Below are 26,537 nucleotides of genomic sequence, written 5' to 3'. Positions count from 1 at the left end.
GGGGAATATTTTTGAATATTACTACAAAGCCTGTATGCATGAGAAATGTAAAACCTTTTGTCAATGTTTGCAAGGTATAACTGAGATCGAAATCTACCCGGGATGATCTGCAAAGCACTTTGGATGAATGTGAAGACAGATTAAGAGCTGAAATAAATCATATTTGTTATGTTTAGAGCCCTAAGATTATATCGAAGGCTAATAAATAATTTACATGGGCTGTTTTTTTTTTACTGATAAATGTGAGGTTTGTTTCATTGTAGTTTGTGTAAATTAGTCAATAATGTTAATAATTCCTTTAATAATTGTACAGTATATTAGAAATGTGCTAAACATTATATAAAATTTGTACTACACCGTAATGTAGCATTTGCATATATTATTGATGTCTGTAATACTACCTTGAATCATCTGTAGAGCAGGAGGTTCTTGATTTAATGCTTTTGTTTGGGACTAAACACACAATGTTCCTATTAACCATTGCAGATTTAGCAGAAATTTGTCTTCTGGGCAGATGATCACCGCATGTTTCACCACCGTCACAATACATGTCATTCAATATGTTCGACTAAAGCATTATTAAAAGCTTTTGAAAAATGGAGTTGTGCATATTCCTATATTGCACTATATTTAATGCAACAATTCACACATCAAATCATAATCAGTTTTTTTTTTTTTTTTGTATCTGGTAGATTAACTTAAACATTATAGTCCATTACTGATTACAAATTACTTGACAAAATTGTACTGTAATTGGATTGCATTCTGATTAGTTTTGAATATGACATTATGAAGTACATTAAACATGACATGACACCAAGGTTTCTGTGAACATGTAAATGTGTGAAATATGTATGCCTCTTATAAATAGTAAATACTGTGAGAACTGGGCACCAGATCGATCAATTAATTAAAGTTTGCTTACATTTGAGAAATGGCACAGGTTTTAAGATTCAAAGTTAATCCAGAAATGACGCTCATTTATCAATACGACAACGGTATTTTATTAAACTTGAAACATTTCCAGAATCATTTAAAAATAGGCAAGTGTTATAAACCACATTTTATAAAGTGTACAAGTATCTATGATTTCTAACTGACAAAGAGTCATTTTTTTAAGCAGCAAACAACCATGATCAGAATCATACTTGCTGTAGCCTGGTTAAAACATTTAGCGTGTTAAAATGACAGGCCGACAAGCATAGTTTTTACATCACAAGTCTTGTGGCATGTATGTGCAAAAGGGTTCAAATCCCACCTCAGTGCATCTCAGGATGCTTTCCAACATGACATCATTCTAAGCATGTATTTTCAAAAACATACAAAACATGAACAAAGACAGCAGGATGGAGAATAAACGAGCTCTGTGGGATCTGTATTCATTGGAGCTTCCAGCTGTACCTGAACTTACTGTGAGAGTCCATGGCACTACAGACTGAAGCCTGATACAGTGAGATGCTGGGCTGTGTTCCTCGCCTCAAAGTACGAGGTGTCGGTCTCATCATCAGGCTGAGGGATGAAGGGCATAGTCTGATGGTGAAGGTTTACCCAGTCCACACCTTCAAAGAACGGATGAACCTTCAGCTCTACAGAAAGACACAAGAAAACATTAGTGTTGACATTAGTATTGAGAATTTTAAGTATTAACCCTTTTTAGTTGTAAGAATTCATAAAATGTTGGTGCTAGTTCCGTGTGTGTGTGTACCTTTTAAGCCAGCCCGTTTGGCTGTATCCATAGTGAGAAGAATCTCTATGGCATTTCTTGCATTCTGGGTTAACTCCTCGTCTCCATCTGGCCACGGTATATCTGAACACATCATTCATGAAGCACATCAGACACACCATTCTTCTCATGGTGCAGAGGACAAACCAACCAAGAACTCCATTAACATTTCATTATTCAAATGTGTATATTTTCCTGGGGGATTATTTCACTCATGGTGGAACCATTCTGAGATTCAATATAGTTGAGATTAGTTAAGATTGTATTTTGTAACATACAGAACTAACAAATATTGCTAATTACTATGTAGTCACATAATAATTGCTGTTAATAGTGTTCATTGTATGGCTGACCGGTTCGTTTTAAGTTTTCTGAAAAATCCTGTCATATGCACATAAACTGACAGGCACCACTTATAAACTACTACTAAATATTGTAGAAACTTAATTTTCTATAAAGTCGCTTTGCAATGATTTGTATCGTAAAAAGTGCTATACAAATAAACGTGAATTGAATTGGAATTCAATTCACAAGAAAATGTCATTATTTTCATGATCGAAAAAAAAAATCTGATTTAAAGAAAATAAAATGTTGTTTGTTAGGTTTTTTGCCTTTGACATCTGTATTATCTTACAGGGCTGGGTGATTTTTCAGATTTTATCGATTAACTTTAATTTACTCATTTTGTTATGCCACAATTTTACTTTCTAGAAATCGAGGAATCGCGATTTTGTAAAAATATAGCGCTAAGCGCCATTCACACAGAATGTGCTTTTGTGTTGACAAGATGCGATGCAGTCAGTTGAATGGGTAAAACCTGTAAGAAGATGGGAGTGAACTTCTTTTAAATTGAGCGCCAATGTTAAATGCCGTTTCATGCATGAGACACTGCAAGAGATGCGAGCGCAACAGTCAAACACAGAAACAAATAAAACAACTATTGGAAAAGCAGCGCAATCAAAGAAAAAACGTAAAGAACTTCTACTGAATGTCTGATATTTCATGTTTGCATCATCATGACAGGCTGAAAGCTGCGGTTGTTTTAAAGAACATTTATAGTTAATAAAAGTATACTGGTGTTATACCTTCAGTCATTTTGAATTCGAATCACCTTGAATTTTGAGATTTTCTAAATTAATTTTCGACGCATTATTTCTGAACACATAATATGTATGAGACAAGTTTGTTCAATATGTAGCTGTAGTTTTTGCATCTTTTCTGCAAAGATATTTAGCAAGTGATTTGTTTAACATTTACATCATGTTGACAAGTTCGTGTGTGCTACACTTGGAACAGAATTGTCTTTAACTAGAGGGTTAATAAAGAAAAAGTTACTGGAATCATGTTGTAGCTCAATTTTCAAGTTGACTAGTCAAAAATCGTAAAATAAATAGATAAATAAATAAATAAATAAAGAGAATCGTTCAAACATTATGGACATTTTTTTGCCAAATCGCCCAGCCCTTCCATCTTACCTCTGTTGAGAATGTTCTGGAACACCAGCTGTGGGGTCTCGTCGTTGAACGGCGGGATTCCTGTCAGGAACTCGAACAGACAAACACCTAACGCCCACCAATCCACCATGAAATCTGTTGGAGAGCCAAACAAATTAAATTAAATAAACTTAGACTCACAGTTCCACTTCTACAAACATCCACTTTGGTACAAAATGTGTTAGAATGTGACCACTATTATAAAGCGGTGACTGAATAACAGACACGCCTCCCTGCCTCTTTAATTACTGAGCACATTGATTCCAATGACGCACATTCCACAGACTTGTTGCGCTGTCACGTCTTTAATTGCCGTGCACATTGATTCCTACGACTGTATGTGCTCTCGCGCCTTTGATAACTGCACATCGTTTTGTCTGACTGTACATCTAACGGCAGCGCTCTGCACCTGCCGCCACTTAATTGCATTATATATGTCCCATATTGTCATTAATATACATACTGGCTTCAACTTGGACCACTAAATAAATACACTGCTATTGTTATGCAAGTATGAGGGTTGGATTATTTAGTGTACAGGTCATTTCAAGAGTGATAAGCAAAGTGATAGAAAATATTTATTTTAATGCATTTTAAATGTTTAAAAATGTGGAAACCACTCATTGCATCACACCATCTCCTGACTGCATTATTATTTGTAAAATAGGGACTTTATGGAGAGTGTGTATACATGTTTATAAGTTTAACCATTTATATTTCATTAATTAAGGGAAATTAACAAGTGTCTCAGCCCTCAAGGGACTATTTGGCCAACAAGCTTGTTCCTGCCTGAAAAGCAAGATGTTATTGATAGTGTAAAAAACATCAACTTTGAAACACATGCAGATTGATGGACTAGCTTTACTCAACATTACTTACTACCTTCCAGCAACGCTACATTCAGTGAAGGTAAAATAGTAAGAAACATAATAATAGTTCATTTAAAATTTCTAAAAATACCTCACCCTACTTATGAAGATCTGTACACTGTAATGTATGTTGCATTTTGACATTGCCAACCTTTAAATTAAGTTGACAGTAAGTAATAAACCGTATTGAGCATTGAGTAGTTGAGTATTGTGCATTTTTCCTTACCACTATTTCTTAATAATTGTTTAATGATTTTAATGGAAACCAGAATCAGAACCGGAACCGTTAGGTGGAACCAGAACCGGAATTTCTAACGATTCCCAACTCTACCAACAAGTTGGTTTAAGCAAAAGAAAAATATGTGATATAGTAAATTATGCTAGCACAATATATGTGTGTATATGTTAACTGTTTGTCAAAACTGATCCCCAAACCATCCCACAGTTTTCCAGCCAAACTGGTATTCCCACCCCAAACTCACACCATTGGTTTTATCAGTTGTCATCTCATTCCACTGAAACAAAGAGAGCAATGTTTGGAAACCACCATAAAGTTTGCGCTCACAGTTTTCAGGAAGTCAAGCCACAAATGACTTTTACTTGACTCCATAAACTGGGACACCAGAAAATATTTTCCCCTAAATTTCATTAGAACATCCCAGAATTCCCAAGAACCATCGTAAATAACATCCCAACAGGGTTCAGACAGCATTACTGAAGCATTAAGGGTGATAAATAAGAAGCCACCAATCACAAAAGCTGAAACCCGTAACAGAATTAGTTAGCCACGTCCTTAACTAAAGGCCCCGATATACGAAAAAATAAGAACGAACAAGTGACAGAATCAGGCCAAAACAAAGTTTGTTTGACAATTGTTTCAGGAGTTTAAAGCATCTTGCCAAAACAAACGTCCCGTAAACGGTCAGCTGACTGCTTAACATCTTCAAACTACCATTGGTCCATGGCCATTACGCAACAGGTAGGTGTGATCTGTGGTTGTGCCTTCTTTGAATTGAAAGCAAGGCTATCACCTTTTATCGTTACTACTGTAAAGCTGCTTGTTTTAAATCAATCTATAGTATGAAGTGCTATAAACGTGACATGACTTGAATACCGAATTGGAGAGCTGGTGCTAACACATCCACATCTGTACAATCAGGTGCTGCTGTTTTCTCTATTATTGAGAGGAAAGCATGCGGCACATATTGATCTAAAGGTGGTGTCTGAATGGTCACAGTATACCACTGCTCAGGCATTTCAAACTTCTTTTTGCCAGACTGTCGGGAATTCTGGAGCGTAGTACAAAAAAGAACTTTGCTGTGAGTATATCGGGGCCTTACTGCGTAAAAAAAGCTGCCCACACATGCGCCAACATCTCTATGGCCTGGAATCTGACCTGAATACCTTTTAGCATACTTACCCCAGGGTACAGACTCTGAAACTAAAACATAGTATCTGTTACTGAAGGCAAAGTGCTAAATTCAGTCCAGCTTTATATTGAATGAGTTAAAGTGATAGTTCATCCAAAAATGTAAATTCTGTTGTTTTAAACCTCTACGAGTTTCTTTCTTCTGTTGAACAAAAGATTATATTTTGCAGAACGTGTGCAAGCAAACAGTTGATTTGACTTCCATATTATGGAAAAATGTACTATGGAAGTTTCATATGGGGAGTCTCAGACGTTTGGTTACACGTATTTTGTGTTTAGCAGAAGAAAAGAATTTGTGAAGGTTTGAAAGAACTTGAGGGTAGTGTAAATAATGACAATTTTACTTTTTGGGTAAAATGTCTAAGCCTAAGTCTAGAAAATTAACTGTTAGGTAAAGTGTACTTATTATGTTCCATTTGTATAGCAAAACCATTGCTGTTACTGATGGTGTTGGGCAGGTTTAGTGGTATAGTTAGGTTTAAGGGTGTGTCAAGGTGTAGGTATTATATACATAATTACAGCAACTAAATACAACAAATTATTACATCATGGTATGCAGGATTTACAGTATAATGTATTAAGTACAATGTAGAAAACTTCTATATACAGAGTAAGTGGACCGTATAAAATAATTTAATCAAATTTAAAGACACTTGATATAAAATGCAAAATTCTATAATACTAATCAAAATTCGACCTGACGAGCAAGTCTACTTTACTACTGTGTGTAAAGTTGTGCTGTCAAATCGATTAATCATGATTAATCACATCCAAAATAAAAATGTTTTTGACATATGGTGTGTGCTGTATATTATCTATATATAAATACACACATACAGTAAATATTATGAAAATATTTACATGTATATATTTATATTCCTGTAATTTATATTTATATAAAAAAACATTTCTCTAAAATATAAACATGCATGTGTGTGTATTTATAGATTATACATAATAAATATATACAGTACACAGACATGTCAACACAGACCTTTATTTTGGATGTGATTAATCGATTTGACAGCACTAGAGTAAAGTAAAAATGATGCCAATCCAATTTTGACTATTTCAGCATTTTTCTGTACATCTCAAATGTATTCCACTGTTAGTATTATATCACATACCAGCATTACATGGGCCACTGGATACCCTGTTCTCTCAGCTATAGCAAAATCCATAACGGTTTACTATTAACATTACCAGATATTTGAACCATTAGAGACCAAAACATATTTTCCCACTCAAACTTACCATGAGGTTTGCCTAACAAAAGTTCTGGCGCCAAGTAATCAGGAGTTCCCAGAATAGGAGCCCTTTCTACACGTTCTGGACCTCTACGAACACTTTTTGGTGTCCTATAGGGAGTGTGAGACATAATCATCTGCTGTGGAGTCTAGAAAAGAAAAAGAAAACATTCATTATTTTCGTATTTACAGTTGCACCGCCTCTACTGCTGCGGCTCGTGAAAAACGATTTCCTTCCGCATCGCCCCATCAAGCTCTTGCTGGAGCTGCTCTGTTATCAATGAGAGAAACGTCTGTACTTCCTCAACAGACAAAGACAGCCATTTTTGGGTTGTTAAAAAAGGTACGCTCTTCAAAAGATTTGCCTTCAATCCTTTGCTGGCTGTGCTGATATAAATCTAGTTCTGTTGTGTTTGTGTCTCAAGTTTGTCACAGAGTTTACACGTCATGTTTTGGTAATGGAACGGTACTGTTCACTTGGAACCTCAACCAAAGTACCGTACCGTAACCGTACCGAACCATACTGTGCCATACCATGCAGTGGAAGAGTGCCATTAGAGGCTCCTCACCTGGTAAAGTGAGCCGCTCAGACTGGGCCTTTTCTTCTGAACCGGAGTCACTGCAGTCTGAGCATTGTGGAAGGAGGTTGATGCAGACATTTCCATGCCATCCAAAGAGGCCAGGCTGAGATGGGACATAGACGAGCGGTTTATGGAGCTGCAGTAGCTCCTGAACACAACCACATTCTTGGGTTTGAGGAAGCCAGGCGATTTGACCATACTGTCAGACAATCTATGAGGATGGTTAAGAAGAGAACGCTCGGATTTAGTCCTATGCTGCTTTGCACTGCTATGCTTCGGTGTAGCCACCGTGGGTCGGGCCGCCGGTGTGACTACGGAAATCTCATTTTCATCCAGCTCCTCAAAAGAGGACAACAAAGTCTCTTGTTTTAAGTCCTTCGATATTTGTGGTGTGTCGGCAGCCACTGACATTTCATGGGCCGAGCCATCCGAATCTAAACTAAGGCTTCTTATGATATCTCGGTCATCACCAGGTGAGGTCGGGAAACTCGAGTTGGCCTCTGCTTTAAGCAAAGCCACCTCCTCACCTTGATCTTCAAGATCACAGAAGAGATTTTTGGCCACAGCTATGGGACTAGATTGCTTTGGGCCCATTCTCTCACTCAACTGAGATGCACTTTTAACATCATCAAGCCCTACAATTGAGAAAATTCCTGTCAAGCCTGTGTGGGCCCTTGAGTTGTCCTCAGGAATGTGGAAAGATCTCTTGTAGACGGTGTTGTTTTTCTTGCAATGGATCTCAGCCTGTTCTGGGCTCTTCTCTACTTCGTCAAAAGCTCTCTTTACTGAGGATTTGGGCTCTGTTGGCAGCTCTGGTTTCATAAGACCGTTCCCAACTGACTGATGGGGATCAGCCTTACCCAGTGGAGTAGTACATTGGTCGGACGTACTGAATTGAAGCCTCTTTGCAGAAATATCTGGTTTAATATTTCTGCTATTGTCCACTTGGTTACTGAGCGGAGTCAAAACGGTGCTGTGATCTTGAGCTCGTGCTGGAAACGTCTTCCTCCTTTCCACATGTGTCAAGGGAATGTTTCTTGACATTCTATTTCCTACTTCTTTTCCGTTTAACTGTTGAAGGTTCTCGTCTTGTAAATTCTACAAATAAATGACATTTCAGGTTAGTTCCATTCAAAAAAATAAATACTTTTATTCAGCATGATTATAATAAATTGCTCATTAATATGTTTGATTACATTTTTAACATTTTAAAAGATTTATATTTCAAATAAATGTTGTTCTTTTAAACCTTCTATTCATCAAAGAATCCTGGAAAATATACCACAGTTTCCACACAAGTAGTAAACAGCACAACTGTTTTCAACACTAATAATAATAATAATAATAGTTTTGTAAGCACCAAATCAGAACAAAAAATGATGATTAGTACTTTTAGTAATATTTAGTGATTTTATTTTACATAAGGATCTTAAAAGGATACTCCACCACCCCGTAATAGCTTTGTTCGTCTTCGGAACACAATTTAAGATATTTTGGATGAAAACCGGGAGGTTTGTGACTGTCCCATAGACTGCCAAATAAGTTACACTTTCAAGCTCCAGAAAAGTATAAAAGACATCGTCAGAATAGTCCATCTGCCATCAGTGCTTCAACCATAACATTATAAAGTGACAAGAATTTTGTATGGGTAGAAAACAAAAATAACGATGAAAGCATACAGTGATATAGAAAGAAACAGAGGAGACTGGTGACAAAGGAATTGTTGAAAAAAGTCATTATTTTTGTTTTCTTCATGTACAAAAAGTATTCTCGTCACTTCATAACGTTACGGTTGAACCACTGATGACAAATGGACTATTCTGACGATGCTTTTCATACTTTTCTAAACCTTGACTGTGTAATTTACATGCCAGTCTATGGGACAGTCACAAGCCTCCCCGGTTTTCATGCAAAATATCTTAAATTGTATTTCGAAGACGAACAAATCTTTTACGGGTTAGGAACGGGTTTGGAACGACATGGGGGTAAGTGATTCTTTATTACTGACAGTTTACTTGTCTTTTTTTAGTTAAAATAAAGTCAATTTAGAGTTTAAAATCAAAGTATCTTCCTCAAAACACAAAAACATTGGGTGACAAAACAATTAGTTTGGATGATTGTGGTTTAAAAATGTCAACAAAACAAATACCCTAACTCCCTCAATAAAAATCCCCCCCATAAGAGCCACATAAATGGGGAATCCCCCCATTTTCCAAAACCAAATTCAGGCCATGCTCAAATTGAACATCCATTTTTCAAACCATACGTTATAATGTTGTGTTGCTTAAATTCATTTTAAATGATTGATTATAGCTAGTTTTTAGTATGTCTCTTCTTTACTCAAGTACATAAAATGTGTTACAAATGCATTACAAATAACGCGAGTTACGTAATCAGATTACTTTTTTCAAGTAACTAGTAAAGTAACGCATTACTTTTTAATTTACAAGAAAATATCTGAGTTACTTTTTCAAAAAGTAACGCCAGTTACTTTGTATTCCCATTTTTTGACTGACAAGCCTACTGTTCCCATATTGGGAGAAATCGGAAGTATGGAGGCGTTGTGTGCGCTGTGTGAACATGATGTTACTGTAGTTCTATACTAAATGTGAATGTGCATTAATTCATCCCACTCACAAAAAAAAACAAAACGGATTTAGTATTCATCAAAATGAATCAAAACAGTGAAATGCAAACTCAGAATATGACGCAAACCTGCAATAACTAAATATATTAAATAAAACAAATGTATCTATTCCCATTTTATTAACAGTGTCTTTGCTGCTGACCTTTAATGATCCAGTTCAACCATACTAATAATTAAAAAATGACTTTAGATAAACTAACAATTGTGCTTCATTGTTGTTGTTTTTATTGCTGAAGAGTGTTGAACCTTCTTCTCCTGTGTTCTACTGTACAGACGTGAATTTACTTTTCCTTCAGCCTGAGGTTTATTCATTACACTTTTTGGTGTGAAAGGGCTTTTACATTTGCTATAAATAGAACTTCTTATATTAAAAACAATCAAGCCAGGCTCATATTTAAAAAGTAACGTGAAAGTAACGCAAAAGTAATGTAACAAATTACTTTCCATAAAAAGTAACTAAGTAACGTATTTAGTTACTTTTTTAGGGAGTAACGCAATATTGTAAGGCATTACTTTTAAAAGTAACTTTCCCCAACACTGTCCTCAATGCTCTATATGAAGCAGCTCTTTCTAAAACAGTAATGCTGATACAAAACCTGCTCATCTTCCCACATCGGGCTGACACAGTCTTCAGAATCAGTAGCGGATGGTAACAGGCATGAGTGGGCACTCCCAGCACTCAGATTCTCAAATCTCTTCCTCGATTTCATCAGCCTCGGTGTCAAACTTCTAGCCAGCAGGCCCGGACTGAACACACAGTTGGATCCTACAGAATATGCCATGTTACGCTTTATACTGTTCTACTAGAGCAAAAACAATGATAGACTGTCAATGCACATTATTCTGACATGTACCTAGAGCTCGAGTTGTGCATGCTGGTGAATTCAGGTGATCAGCTCGTCTCTTCAGCAGAGGCGAACACAGAGAACTATTCCTCTGCTTGATGTTTCCACAAGACATGGGGCTTCCCAACATTGTGCTGCTGTGACGATTGCCCTCTGTCACTGGAGTATTCTGCCAATTATATGACATATGAAATATGACATTATACAAGCGGTTTCAAACAAGTTGTGGACATGATGAATTAATGATATAGCAGGGCTAAACAATACAGATGACCAACTGTCAGTGAGAGAGTTTCAGGCCAGTTAACAGAACATCAATTTACATCACTACATCTTATGTGCTGATCAGGTCCGTGCATTTGTACAGCTTGGAAAATTACATTTGTATTTATTTATTTTTGTGATACACTGATCATTCCAGTAATGAGCTCACAACTTTCAATAAAAAAAATTAAAAAAAATGTAAAAATAAAATAAAAACTTACTATGACAGTATGATAGTGACTTTAGTGTCACTTCAGAAATCATTCTAATATTTCTTCAAGATGCTTTGATGAAAAGAAAGTCAAAAGAACAGCATTTATTGAAATACCATTCTTTTGTGAGATTGTAAATGTCTTTACTGTCTCATGATGAATTTAATGCTAATGATTTAATTAAATTTTTAATAAAAATTGTAATTAATTTAATTAATTGTTTTATTTAATTTAATTTGTAATTAATATTTAATTTCATTTAATTCAATTTAATGCACCGACCCTAAACTTTTGAAGAAAAGTGTAGTTTCCTAAATACTAAATTAAAATGTCACAAAAGTAACATTAGCTAGTTGAGATGATGCTTTTGTCCAAACAGCAAGAATGACTTTGGACCACCTTGAAAGCTTCAGTTAAAAAGAGTTAATCATGAGACAATAAAATACAAATTATTAATGTTAATACACTGTATTCCACACTGTACCCCCCCCCCCCCCCCCCAAAAAAAGTGTTATTTTTATATATAGCAATAAAAACTTGCTACTTAAATAAGATATTTGATAATTAATCAGCTATTTATTAATCAAATTAAAGCTGGATTTACTACGTGGAAATCAGGAACAGCCGGACAAAAAAAAAAAAAACTTATTGTTGAGCCATGTAATAGACACATTAAATGATTCTGCAAATCTACTCACAAGACCAAGAGAGCTTATCAGTGACAGAACTTGACCAGGTGTCCTGAAATAATCTTTCTCAGGTTTCACCAAAGAAGGTGTGGTTAAAATGTCCATCAGGTTTAGTTCTGGAGGACGGGGAAGGAAAAGCTTGTTAATATCACAACAAAGACAAAGTATTTGAACATGTTTGGCTGATAAATAAAGAAATAAATAAACCTAATAAAAACATACCCCTGTCAAGTTTAACCTTGGAGAGCCCGAAGTCGGTGAGCTTAATGTGACCCTCGTTTGAGATGAGCATGTTGTCTGGTTTTAAGTCCCTGAATCGAATAACAAAAAAGGGTGTCAGTTTGACAAACACTGACCAAGAATGACTCCTCATTCTCCTGTGAATATACCTGTGAATAATGCTGTGTCTGTGAAGGTAATCCAGAGCGAGTGCGACCTCGGAGATGTATTTAAGAGACATGTCCTCATCAAAGTACCCATAAATATGAAGAAGTGATTTCACATCTCCACCAATCAGATACTCCATCACCTATAAATCAATTAATCAATCAATCAATATATATATATATATATATATATATACACACACACACATATATATACACATGCATGCACCATTTAAAATTTCACATCTAAAATATAGATACCAAAAAATTAAAATTAGTTGAAAATGTACTAACCCTTCCCAAGATGTAGATGACATAGTTTATTCATCAGAACAGATTTTTGATAAATGTAGCATTACATCACTTGCTCACCAATGAAGAGAATGGGTGCCGTCAGAATGAGTCCAAACAGTTAATAAAACATCACCATTTATGTACAAGTAATCCACATGACTCCAGACCATCAGTTAATCTCTTATAAAGTGAACAACTGCATGTTTGTAATGAAAAAATAAATAAAAATACATTAGTATGTTTTTTTTTTTTAAAACCTTATAATATTGCCTTCACCAATAAAACAGTTCTAAATGAACATGTCGGTGAGTATTGATGTGATAGGACAAAAAGTTTACAATTTAAAATGCCTTTAGTGATTTGTTTCTTACAAACACACAGTTTTCACTTCACAAGACATTAACTGATGGACTAATGCAGTGTGGATTACTTGTGATGCTTTTATTAGCTGTTTGGACTCTCAGCACCCATTCACTGCAGAGCATCCACTGGTGAGCAAGTGATGCAATGCTACAATTCTCCAAAGCTGTTCTAATAAAGTAACAAACTCATCTACATCTTCATGGCCTGAGGGTCAGTTTGTTTTCTGCTAATTGTCATTTTTGGGCGTTTTTGAAAAGTGACCTGTACATGTTTTCATACCAGATAGACTTTCGTTGCAGTTTGAAGAGAGTAAAACAGGTGCACAATAAAAGGACTTTTACTGAGAGCGAGAGCATCTCTTTCAGCTTTCATCTGATCGGTCATGTTCTTATCCACCATGTCTGCTTTCTTCACCACCTGTCACACACACAGACACACATACAACATCACTTGTTTATTAGTGCTAATAATAAAGAATGGTTAAATGGTTATGAAAAACTGAATATAATTATTTTTAAATACCATGGCGTGTAGATTTGAAATACAAATATGTAGCATTTTGTACAAAACATAATTTAGTGTCTGTATATAACGTTACCTTGATAGCGTAGAGTTTGGAGGTGCATGTCTTCCTGGCGAGGTACACCTTCCCGAAGGCTCCTCGGCTGATGGGTTTGACCAGAGTAAAGTCCTCGATGGAGGGAGCTTTCACTGCGCTATGTGATCCTTCAGATGAGATCCCACGAGCTTCCATCGCTGCTGACTCTTCAGATGTTCATTTATTACAATTAATTCACTAGAGTTAGATCACTAGCTAGTCTCGTCAGATGGTCCTCATTCACAATACAAACACGATTTATGGTGATTCTTCTTTTGAAAATCAATTACATATCACCACGAATGTTTTTACAGGCTACATGTATTCGGTTTGTATTAGTTTAAACGAGCTGTTCAGTCCATTCTCACTGCTGTTGACAGCGTTGTTGACAGTATGCTGTTGTTTTGAAATTTGAAATGAGCGACTTACATTTGGGTCCTAAGACGCAGTGGTTTAACTTAGTCGCCTCGAACGTATGAAATTAAATAGTCAACTAGGGAATTTTTTAGGTTTATTAAAGATTGTATTAGCGCTTATATTTATTTTATAAGTGATATACTTGTTGTTTAATTCTTGCAATAGAAAATTACTGTTCAAATTTCTGTAAAACGAATCAGGCAAAGATGTCGGCTACTTTGCAGGTCTTTAATGGAGCGGAGTGGAGGAGGCGCCATAGACGAATATATGTCAATTGGAGGCGCCCTCTGTTGGCCAGCGACAGAATAAAAGCGCCAACTTTACATTTACGTGTTTAGAAACCTCAGAATGGTATTTTTTAAATAACTAATATGTGGGTCATTTGATTCTGAGTCCTGACCATAGACTTCATAAAAACTGACCATAGATTGGGTCCTGACCATAGACTGTATAAAAGTCCTTACGAACAGAGTTGCCACAAAAAAATGGCACAAAAAAATATATCCTCATTAAATAATTGTTCATTCTGATTGGTCAATCATCAACAGCGCTGAGAAAAATAACACGTCACATGCTGCAGCAGCTGTTTGGTTAATAATTGCTAGAACAATGCCACTGATTAATATTTACAATGTATGATATGGTTATTATTTCGAATTGTAGATTTTTCAAATCTTAGATGTAGCTATGTAATAAATGTGGCAGGAAAGAAAATAACATTTCGGTCATATTTTCTTTGGTTGGCTATTTTTGTTTTCAGTATTCTGTTGACTGAAGTAAGGCTGTATGTAGACAGCTGGAGTAGGGCCTACTATCACGACTTTTACAGCTTTTCAAAGTTTACTTGCTTGATATTTTATACCCTGATTCTGGTTTAGATATTTGTCCCCTCCCTGGAACTTTTTGTTTTTCTCTCTTTTTTTTTATTTTATTTTAATTTTTACTGTTTTATCGTTGTATGTATAATGTTCAGTATTTGCATTTGAATATAACTAATATAGTTAAAGTTAATCATTTATATTGTACAATGAAATTAGAGGATATGTGTATCTTTTAATTAGTTGTTTTAAGCTGATGAGGGATAAATGAGTAAAATACTCATAATCAGACTACACTTTTTTTATTCACACAATAGCAATAAATTATTTATCATTTATTAATTGTCCCTAATTACATATTTTAAATGTTCTAAAATAGATAAAGGTTTCTAAAATAGGCTACCACTTATATAGGCTCTAATATACATGGCCAGTATGTACATTTAAGGTACCAATATGTACCCTTTAGGGGTAAATAAGTTAAAAAGTTTTACCTTTTCAAAAGGTACTGCCTCAAAGACAGTTTTGGTTTTGTGATCCAGGAATGTATCAATACACAACTGCATTCATAAATAGCATGCATTATCAACAGATCTTCTTCACTGAAAACAGTACATGCTGCGAAAATTGGTCAATGAACTTTTAATCTTAAAAAGTTTGTAAACAACAAAAACAGATAACACAGGCTGAATTTATCAGTTGTCAAAGTTTGAATGTGTCTGTATGTCAAGTGTTGAAATGGGTAGAATTTAAAAACTGCCTGATTTGCATGTACTGCAATGATGATGCAATAGAAAGTCATGGCAAGACTGTGTGTGCTAAAATAATCACTTTGTATACATACAGTCATTACAAGTATTAAACATTGCAGTGTTTGTTCTTTAACTCTGGAATTTGCATAAAACTTGCATGTTCACATATCAAAGAGATGTTAACACATCATGTATGCAACCTAGTCAAAAACACATTCTATCAAACATAACATAGGTGTAACTAGGAAGGAGAGGTTGCTAGCACATCACGTCCACAAGGCGTCTTTACCACGCCTTTCCCTCACAACAAGTAGAGCCTGTCAGAAGGCTTCACCACTCTGCCTCGTCCGGTAGTATACTGCCCAGCTGACAATGTCTGCTTAGCAGTCCTGAGTTCTGCAGGTGATGCTTGGGATGAACTAGGATGATCCACAGACTTTGGCTCCTCGACACTCACTGGCTCTGATGTCTCTGTCCACTGATCATCGTTAAGCCCGTGACGGGACTCGTTAGCAGCTGCTGTGCTATTGCGAAGATGCTGAATGTTGTGACGGTACTCTCTTCTTCCACAGTCAACAACATAAGATCTTTGAGGACAGAGTGATCTCACAACAACTCCAGGAGACCATTTGTGTCTGCCAGGATGTGGTTGCATCCTTACTACATCTTCAGGCTTCAGCGCAGCACGAGGGCCGCTTGCCCTCTTGCGGTTGTAGTAAAACTTCGGAACACTTTTGGTTTTGTCTAGTTGCCGTTTAACTTTGAGGGGGTCGTACGCTGCAGGTGTGAGCAGTAGACGGGCAGCAGGCAGGTTGTTGCGGGGACGGCTGCCCATCAGCAGCTGAGCTGGTGAAAGGCCTACTGACTCCACTGGCGTCGTCTGTAGTCAAGCAGTGCAAGATGTTTTTCTGGTGCCTTACACCAAAGTTTCTTAACAGTCTGGACTGAGCGCTCTGCCTCACAATTGTAGGGTGGCGTATGTGGGAATGATGTTTTGTGAATGATTCCATAACTTTGATAGAAATCCTTAAACTCATCCGCTGAATATTGTGGACCATTGTCTGTTCGAAGGTAGTCTGCTGAATTGAGCCTTGAGCTTTTCTATGACAGCACAACAATGTAACCGCTTCAGCGTCTCCACTTCAATGAATTTTGAGTAGTAATCCACCAGCAGAACATAATGGTTTCCTTTAAACTCAAACAGGTCAGAAGCTACTTCTTCGAATGGAAGATCAGGCGTTTCTGTTGCTTTGAGTGGTTAGGTAACCGGTTCTGAAAGTCTGCACACTTGCCGCACTTCTTCACCATTTGCTCAATTTCAGAACTCATGCCTGGCCAGTATAGGACCTCGGTGAGCTCTCTGCTTGCTCTTCACTATTCCGAAGTGAGACTGATGTATAAGCTTCAGCATATGTTCTCGCATGGAAGGGGGAACGAATATACAGAGACCTTTATAGACAACACCATCAGCAACGAAATGTTGGCTTTGTGAGTCCCAAAATGGCTGAAATGCATTAGGTACATCACACCTATAGTCTGGCCAACCCTGTCGGATTGTTTGTTGAAGACAACTGAGCTCCTTCTTTGTGCAGTCCTGGAGTTCTGAATATTTCTGCTCACTCACTGAAACAAAGCTGATCATGGAGACACACTCAAAGCCTTCCATCTCTGGCTTGTTTTCAGGTAACTGAGCTCTAGACAGTGTGTCAGACAGTTCCATATCTTTCCATGTCTGTACTTAACAGTCAGATCATACCACTGCACCCGGAGGCGCATTCTCTGTATGCGCAAGGGGGTAGAGAGCAGGGGCTTTCTGAAAATATCCTCCAGAGGCTTATGGTCATTGTACACTGTGACATGGTTTCCAAATATGTAATTGTGGAACTTGACATGCATGAACTATTGAGAGTTAACTAACCATGGCTCCTAACAATTTGCAAAATTCTTTCCAAAATTTGGATATAAATTGGGATCCACTGTCAGAAACCACGTCTACCGGGAGGCCATGTAACCGAAAGACATGATCAATGACAGTGACCGCTGTCTCCTTGGCTGTAGGTAATTTGGGCAAGGGAATGAAATGTGCCGCCTTCGAGAACCGGTCTACTACGGTCAAAATTACCTTCATGCCATTAGAGGGCGGTAACAAAATCTAGAGCGATATGTGACCAGGGTCTCGAAGGGACAGACAGCGGTTGAAGAAGCCCATCTGGAGGTCGGTTAGATTACTTACCACTGGCGCAAACTGAGCAAGCCTAAACAAAATCATGAACGTCGCGGGCCATAAGTGGCCACCAGAATCGTTGATTAACTAAACCCTTGGTTCGGCTTATCTCTGGATGACAAGCAACATTAGAGCAGGGACCCCACTGAATAACCAAATAAACGATTCGGTGGGCATCCGGACAGAGGCGTTACCCCTTCTAAGGCCGTCTTGACCTTCGAGTCGACCTCCAATACGAGTGCTGAGACGACTATATTCTCAGGTAAAATACACTTGGGAGTCACTGGGCGTTCTGAAGGATCAAAAAGACGTGACAAAGAATCGGGTTTAACGTTTTTGGAACCCGGCCGGTACGACAAAGAAAAATCAAACAGGCCGAAAAAGAAGTGCCCACCGAGCCTGGCTGGAATTGAGTCTTTTGGCCGTTCTAATGTATTCTAAGTTTTTATGATCGATCCAAACAATGAGAGGTACCCCTGACCCTTTAAACCAGTGACGCCACTCCTCTAAAGCTAATTTGACAATTGCGTTCAGCAGGAGATAAACGATGGGAGAAAAACATGCAGGGATAAATCTTATCGTCCGAGGCAGCACGTTGGGAAAGAACTGCACCTACTCCCACCTCTGATGCGTCGACCTCCACCACGAACTGCCGTGTGGGATCAAGGGCTACTAAGATTTTCTCTTGAGGATGGTAAATGCAGTTTCGGCTGCATTAGACCACCTGAACGGAGTACTGGGGGAGGTCAAGGTGGTCAGAGGTGAGACTAGTTGGCTGAAATTACGAATAAAACGTCGATAAAAATTGGCGAATCCCAGAAACCGCTGTATGGCCTTACGGGAATCTGGACTTGGCCAATCTATCACAGCCTTAACCTTGTCAGGATCCATACGTATTCCCTCGGACGAGACGATATACCCTAGGAAGGGAACAGACGGTGCATGGAATATGCATTTCTCTGCCTTTACAAAAAGACCATTCTCAAGTAATCTCTGGAGCACTCGTCTGACATGTTGCACATGTTCCTGGAGAGATGAAGAAAAAAAAATCAGTATGTCATCCAGGTAAACATATAAACTGATCTACCATGTCTCTCAACACGTCATTAACGAGTGCTCGGAAAATGTTGGCGAGTTGGAGATATTCAAAGTGCCCTCTAGGGGTGTCAAAGGCGGTTTTCCACTCATCCCCCTTCCTGATGCAGACCAAATGATAGGCATTACGTAAATCCAGTTTTGTGAATATGGATGCTCCCTGTAACCTCTCGAAAGCTGAAGACATCAATGGCAAAGGATAAGTATTCTTTATAGTGTTGTTCAGCTCTCGGTAGTCAATACAAGGTCGCAGAGAACCATCCTTCTTACCCACAAAAAAAAGATTCCCGCCTCCACTGGAGAAGAGGAAGGGCGGATGAACCTTGATGCCAAGGAATCAGAAATGTATTTCTCCATGGCCTCCCTCTCCGGAATAGAAAGAGTAAAGCTTGCCCTTAGGCGGAGACTTACCTGAAACTAAGTCTATGGCACAGTCATTGGGACGATGCAGAGGAAGAGAAGCAGCGCGGGACTTACTGAACACCTCCTTCATTTCCAAGTACTCTGCGGGCATGTTTGATAAAACCATGGTCTCCTTCTGAAAGACAGAAACAGGCACAACAGGACAAGCAGAAACCAGACAAGACTCATGACAACTTTCACTCCACAAGGTGACGGTGTTGGAACCCCAATCCACTCGTGGATTGTGTTTAACCAACCAGGGATGACCTAAAACAATGGGAGCGACAGGGGAGTCCATAAGGTAAAGTGATATATTCTCGGTGTGGTTTCCTGAGGTGAGCAGAGTTATGGGTTCAGTGGTGTGAGTGACGTGTGGCAGTTACTGGCCATTGAGTGCGGTGACATGGATAGGACGAGACATGGGAAGGACAGGAAGGTTCAGATGACATGCAAGGACAGTGTCAATGAAATTACCTTCGGCTCCAGAGTCCAGAAGGGCGTGACAGTCGTGAGTGTGGTTCTCCCACCGCAGTTTCACCATAAGGAGAGTCGAAGATGTGGTTGAGGACTTCCCGGCGGAGATCCCACCCGATAGTAGCCTCAAACTTACTACCGGGCATGAATGAAGGGAATGACCCGAGCCACCGCAACAAACGCAGTCCTTGGGACCTCCGCCTTTCTCTCTCCTTCCGGGATAGTCGAGCTCTACCCACCTGCACGGGTTCGTGATCGTAGACGGGACCGACCATGTTCTCTCGACTCGAGTGACCCCATTCATTGGAGATGTGAAGGCGTGATGGACTGGTTTGTTTACCAAGACGATTAATCCGGGCGTCCACACGGAGAGCCAAGTCGATCAGACCATTGAGTGTTGGGGGCAACTTGAGGAGGTAGATCTCCTCATGAACACATTCAGCCAGCCCATGCAGGAATCGAGCAAAGTGAATGGAACACTTATTAATGCAAGTTCTGCAAAAGTCAGGCTCACCGGAGTAACTCTCTGGCCGGAAGTGGTCATGGGAGACCTCCCGGGGGGCGGGCAGCGCAGGCAGTGCAGGTGGCGCAGCGGTAGAGGTTAGGTGATGGATCTGCTGGGTGAGCTCGGACACCTGCATCACCAGCGCTTGGATCATGCGTCCGGTGTTTACAATGCTCTCCTGCTGCTGATCCATGCGATTGACGCTGTGGTGGATGAAGTCGGAGAAAGAAGTGGTGCTCGCTGCTTCCATGTTTGGTCAGAGCGTTCTGTAACGACTGGTGAAAGGAGTGGCAGGAAGCAAGTGAATAGATATAGAATATATAATGGAGGACACAGTACATGAAGATGGAAACACAGGTGATACTTAGCCGGGGATACACAGTCCGAGAAGATGCAAGTGAGTGGAAGATCCGAAGTGCAGTGATGAGTTGGCAGCAGGAGAGGGTGACACAGGAACTGCGGGGAAGCGAGGCAAGAGGTAAGTGATGATCCAATGGTGAGATGCGATGAGTGGACAGGGTTCCAGGGAGACACGGACATCTAATCACAGAAACCGAGAGAACAGAACATGAGACGAGGAACAGGAAACAACGCTCTGACAAACAAGACGCTAGACAGGGCAATATATAGGGAATAGTAATGAGTGAATAGTAAGTGCTGACGCGTAACACAGACTTCACCCACATAGTGAAAACCCCAAGATCACGGTTAACCAACCGTGACACTAATGTTCTGATCAACATTCTGAATCTGATCCAGACGTAGTATTTGACAAAAACACAATTTTATAATTTTAAAATGCAACAGATTGCATTTTGGTAAACAGTTCTGTTCCTTCAATTATGAAAATTTTAACTTTGTCTTCATAGTAAAAATAATAGCTTTTAAGTTCGGACCAACATGAGAGTGAGAAAATAATGGTAAGATTTTTATTTTTAGGTCAACATTAAGCAGCTCATTATATACGTAGTGCTTGGTAACAGTGAAGTTAACAGCCTGACACAGGTTAGTGTAACACAAAGGTGAGTATACATTACGTCTGGCTTGCAGGAGCTCAGGAGACAAGTACGATGAGACTGTTCCTGTTGGAGGCTTGACAGAGAACTGATCGAATCCTATTCGAGGCTAAACTCAGAACTGGGGCTGAGATACCGGTTTTATGGTGCCTTGATTAGCTCGTTAATAAGGAACAGGTGTGGGTGCTTGACTTGGCAGGATCCTGACACAGAGTGCTCGACTATGAAGGGCACTATTAACGTTTAACTCCTTAGTAAAGTCTTAAAAGGTCAATCATTTTCATGTTTATGTTTTAAGTGTTTCTTTTTAGTATCAAAATACCAAAAATAAAATCAAGTATCCAAGTTCAGTATAAAACATTTAATCATAAATGTTATTTATTTGAAAAGAATTATACTTTTAGAAAACAAGTAGGTCGCAAGAATATTACATAAGTTATGGTTATGTAGGCTTTGGTGTAGAATAAACAGAGCATAATATCTATTCCAGTAGAGTCCCAGGACTTTTTCGTCTTCCAAAAAAAATTATTAAATAAAAGGAGAAGAGCATCGCTGAGCATGCTGGGTCAGTTATACTAAATTCACATGGGCTTAGCTTCTGGGGTAAAACATGGCATATTTGGAAGTGCGGAAACCCAAAAGGTCCCTCATTTCATTGCGAAACTTGGAGAGGTCTTGCCGCAGATCATTGAGGTTCTCTACCGTGGCCTGGTCAGTGCTTTGCATCTTCTGCCTTGTGGAGGTCAGGTAACGGTGAACAAGACAGCACATAATCTTCTGGTAGTTCTCATCTCTTTTCTGCTTCAGGTTTCTCCATTCCTGGAAACAAAGATTTAGAAGGGTCACTGGCAAGTTGACTATAAGGCATAATATGTGTAGAGCTCGCCTCTTTTTCAATAAGACTACCAAAGTCACCCTTTTTTCATCAAAATGGTAATGTGGTCCAAGACACAGTTCTCGACCAATGCTCAGGAAAACCTATCGCAAAGCAGCCCCATTTTTTCCACAGAATTGAAAAATTAACTATAACATAGCTTCCCGTTGATTACGCTACTATGCAAACAGTCCAATAATAAACACGGCACTAGAAGTGACCAGTCCTGCTCTTTGAGGGCCAACTTTCTGTCAAATTTTAATTAAACCTGCCTGGAAGTTTTGAGCACTCCTAAATAGGGATGGGTACCAAAAAACTGGTACGTTTTTTTGGACTGATACGTAATTTAATCAATACTGGAGTCCTGATAAGCTTCAGGACAAACAATACTGTTATCGATACATTCATTGATTTATCTCTGTATACTTTAATGTTAACAATGAATTAGAAGCTGCTGCTTGTCATGTTCCTTTACTGAATGATGTGGCTGATGTTTGCTCGACGTGAGTGTGATTTCCAGCGCATGTGCTTGTTTGCAATCAGTCATCGAGGCAAGAGTGAAACATTCGAAAGTGTGGGCTCTAGTTACAAAACTAAGCAACACCACTGTCAGATGCAATATATGCACAGGGCTCCAAACTGCGACTAAAACGGTCGCATTTCCAACCATAAATATTAAAATGCGAGTGAAGTTTTTGCTGAGGTCGCCGCGACTAGGCCTATGTATTTACATGCTATCTCTTAAAAATTGCATGTAATGCCTTTTTTCCTGATTGTTATTGCATTCACATCTTTTGTTATGTTCGCGCATTGAGAGAATGCCCATCAAAGTTTTAGTGGGAAAAAGAGTTTTAAACAGTCCTCATCTGCCGCGCAGCAGCGCTGACACACACCTGATAAACGCGCGAGAGAGAGAGATGATGGAGACTTGAAGAGAAACAGTGCAGAAAAACAGCGTCTATTTCGTTCATAACTTGAACCAACTACAACAGACCAAGCTGTCATCTGTGTGGATATTGGCAATATCGTTAACAGTTCTCGTTTATAATCATAAGGCTTCTTCTTAACAAGATCTTAGTCCATGCTGTGTTCTGTTAATGCATGAACTTCATTATTTGAAGTGCACTTGCCGTCCATTAATCGCAAAAAGCTTTGTGCTTTGTTACTTTTTAATTTACAAAGTATCAGCTTTAAAATTATTCCAAATTCATAAAAAAAATCAAACAATAAATACAGTTTTGGTGCTGTTTAAGGGGCCGTTCACATATCGCGCCTAAAAACGTGTGGAAAACGCTAGGCGCGCCGCTTTCTGATTTTTTTCCAAAAGCCTTCGGGCTCTTGCGCTCCTGAGGCGTCTGCCATTGCTAAGCAACCATGACCGGCTCGCTCCATGAAGACGCGTACATTTCAGCAAAGGATAAATGGATTTGCAGCACTAAATAGCGCTTGCAGTAGCTCTGTTACTAAATTTATTTAAAAATGGCTATCCATATACAGCTATGATCAGCTGTTCCTTCATCTTGGCTGAGCTTTTAACATTGGTACTGGAAAGGATGATGCTGATTGGTTGGTTCTTGTCACATGACCTGCGGTGCGCTTGCAGGATTCTGAAAAGTTGAGATGTTTTTGACTCGATGCGGTGCGGGCGCGCCTGGAAAAAAACGAGCGCGTCGCTTCCATTATGAGCACGCAAGCATACCGCGCGCCTACATTTGAAATAACGAACTTGAGCACGCAAAAGACGCGATATGTGAACGGCCCCTGATGGGCCTTTCACACAGGACGCGGTATGCGCGGCGCTGCGCTATAAAACCCATTCATCTCAATGGCTTGCGCCGCGCAAGTACGTTTTGTTGCTGCGTCGACTAAAGCGCAAGCGCTCTGTGACGATTACCAGCGTGACCAATAGAATCGGGGGATCCAAACAAGCACGGAAATCAAAATGGATGAATGGCTAGTTCTGTGTGTGTCAGAATTTCCTGAGCTGTACGATACAAGTTTGAGGTCGTATAGGGACATCGTCAGGAAAGCTGTGTCTTGCTTCTCTCTTAATTCTCATCAGCAGGACTAGCGCTATTGCTCGCTTCTTACAACGGGACAGATACATGTTTGCTGCTGACCGAAAGAAGGAACAACAGACTATGAAAGAGCTCCCGCTAAAAGTTTTTAAAACTCCGCCTACGCCATAGCGCACCGCAGCGCAAATCGCGTTGTATCTGAAGGGCAACGCTGAACCCAGCGGCCAGCGCCGCGCATACCGCGTCCTGTGTGAAAGGCCCATAATGCGGCAGGCGTGATCGCTAGTAGTGCCTCAGTTCAAGCAGCACGTGAACCTATCATACCTTGCTCTTTACTACTAGAGTAATGAACATGAATTAACATCAAAAGGTAGGCTATTTTACAAGAGATTCTAGAGTACATTTTCAAACTGCGGAAAAGTGTAAAGCTTGTAAACATTGCAACGTAATATTAACCTCAGTAACCTTTCGATGTCCATAAGGTCATCAGTCAGCTAGAAAAATAACTATAAAGAGGAGCATTTTGCTATATTTATGAGCTATTGAATTTTAATATTTTTACTAAATCTGTTGTCTACATGATTCAACTCCTCCTATAAAATTTAATTTTACTAATTAAGAAAAACAGACTGAAAGTGTGAAAGACATGCACTCTTAAAAATAAAGGAGCTTAAAAGGTTCTTCACAGAACAATTTTGGTTCCACAAAGAACCATTCAGTCAAAGGCTCTTTGAAGAACAATCTCTTTCTGACCTTTTCATAATCTGTTATTGTCTTCAAATGTTAAAGGTTCTTTATGAAACTATTTAGACAGGAAAAAAAGGTTCTTCTATGGTATCATGAAGCACCTTTATTTTTAAGAGAGTATGACAACATTTAGGATGCATCGAGGAGGACCCCAAACTATACTCAGGGGCCAAGTGATGCTTATGATCCATGATATTGGTACAGATTTTGTGTAATAAACAACGCATGACTGTATGTTTCAAGTTGGAAAAGACATTTAGCTCCCACTTTAAGTGAACCTTCATTCCCAGGTCATCTACAAGATAGATTAAAATGCTGATAAAGTCAAGAAAAGATGAGACATAAACACGTCAGTATGATTAAAAAGTTAAAATGTAAAATAAATAATTTAAATAAAACGCATAAAACATGTTTATTCTGTGGCACCTAAAAAAATCATTTGGCACCTAAGTTTTTTTTTATAGGAGCCAATGGCTCGTTACTCGATTTTTTTGTTTGGATGCAGCCCTGATGCAGTAAACATTTACTAACAAAACACAACATACCTCAGGCAATGTGCAGTATTAGGCTATTGTATATCTTACAGCTCCAGCTCCAAATGCAATGAGCAAGACACAATCACATCAAATGTCAATCTAGTGGTAGAGTTACACTCACCACACACTGCACTTATTTGCAATCACAAAAGTAAATTATTTGCGTGTGCTCTAAGGCCTTGTCTGTAAAATGTTTTATTTGCTTGCTGTTCTAACATGTAGAAGTACCCAGTTCAGTTGTGTTTAAATTATGGCTGAAGTTAAAGCCTTTCGAGAGCAGGATTGGCACCCCTGGTGTATGCAGTTCTGTGCAGGAAGGTGGCCCTCCTGGAACAGGATTGGACACCCCATCATAAACTCTGTGCTCTATGTTGTTCCTGCTCAAGAAAGATTTAAACTGAGCAATTATTTTTCTTGTTTTTATTTTGCACATGGACTGGCGAATGTATGGACACCCTTTGTTCTCGTAGACAAACAAAAACTCCCTAGTAATGGAACATTTCTTTCACAATCACATGCCATGCACCAGCTACAGCACCATGCTGAAAGGATAGAATGTCTGTAAGAGCAAGAGTTTGTTCTTGATTGTCAAATTGATCAATTATCCATATATCACTAAATGCAAACAATGACTATACAGTGCAGTAGGTAGATTTTCCCAGGTCTACGTTCAAATACATCTTCCATACCTTAAGGCTATTCTGTCTCTTGACCTTGCCTGTGGAAGTGTGCGAACAGATCCATTTGCTCAGGCTGATGACCTGGTAGCATACAGTCTTGGGCGAGGGGAGGATGTTGAAAGGTGGAGGCAGTGTGCACTTATCATCAAAGTAGCTGAGCCACAGCTTGGCCCTGGCAAACTTCCACTCCTTATCTTCATGGTTCTGCAAGCAGATAAAATCATTAAGGTACAACAATGATGCCTTCACTACCTGTTGCTAGGTGCCTAATACATGTTTCCACATGTACATTACAAGTAACTACATGTATATGTACTCATACACGTCTTCTTGATATAA

The 26,537-nt window shown here is 38.9% G+C and overlaps 2 protein-coding genes across 4 annotated transcripts in view; both read right to left on the bottom strand.

The window, feature by feature from the left end:
* Positions 1 to 1,004: 1,004 nt before the first annotated feature.
* LOC132123901 (serine/threonine-protein kinase greatwall-like) lies at positions 1,005 to 14,278 on the bottom strand. Its single transcript, XM_059534594.1, has 12 exons — positions 13,641 to 14,278; positions 13,322 to 13,459; positions 12,389 to 12,528; positions 12,222 to 12,310; positions 12,009 to 12,115; positions 10,844 to 11,003; positions 10,586 to 10,755; positions 7,331 to 8,440; positions 6,769 to 6,910; positions 3,199 to 3,312; positions 1,706 to 1,807; positions 1,005 to 1,586 (listed from the first exon to the last, which is right to left on the bottom strand). Exons 1-12 carry the CDS (start codon positions 13,794 to 13,796, stop codon positions 1,429 to 1,431), a joined length of 2,586 nt encoding a protein of 861 aa, XP_059390577.1. The 5' UTR covers positions 13,797 to 14,278; the 3' UTR covers positions 1,005 to 1,428.
* A 7,425-nt stretch (positions 14,279 to 21,703) lies between these two features.
* LOC132124050 (short transient receptor potential channel 1) overlaps positions 21,704 to 26,537 on the bottom strand; it is a 36,791-nt gene continuing 31,957 nt past the window's right edge. For all 3 annotated transcript variants that reach the window (XM_059534807.1, XM_059534808.1, XM_059534809.1), the window contains 2 exons: positions 26,208 to 26,402; positions 21,704 to 22,162 (listed from right to left, as the gene is read on the bottom strand). In XM_059534807.1, the coding sequence (XP_059390790.1) occupies positions 21,935 to 22,162; positions 26,208 to 26,402 (423 nt within the window). In that variant the 3' untranslated portion in view covers positions 21,704 to 21,934. The remainder of the gene's footprint in view (positions 22,163 to 26,207; positions 26,403 to 26,537) is intronic.

This window comes from Carassius carassius, chromosome 42, assembly GCF_963082965.1.
Source record: "Carassius carassius chromosome 42, fCarCar2.1, whole genome shotgun sequence".
NCBI lineage: Eukaryota > Metazoa > Chordata > Actinopteri > Cypriniformes > Cyprinidae > Carassius > Carassius carassius.
The sequence above is the reverse complement of the archived record's forward strand: the minus strand, read 5'-3'. Positions and strand labels throughout refer to the sequence as shown.

Coding starts and splice junctions, on each gene's coding strand:
- LOC132123901 (XM_059534594.1), bottom strand. CDS start 13,796: ATGGAAGCTCGTGGGATCTCATCTGAAGGATCACATAGCGCAGTGAAA. Junction 12,116..12,221: donor CAAGGTTAAACTTGACAGGG/GTATGTTTTTAT, acceptor CCCGTCCTCCAG/AACTAAACCTGATGGACATT. Junction 1,587..1,705: donor CAAACGGGCTGGCTTAAAAG/GTACACACACAC, acceptor GTCTTTCTGTAG/AGCTGAAGGTTCATCCGTTC.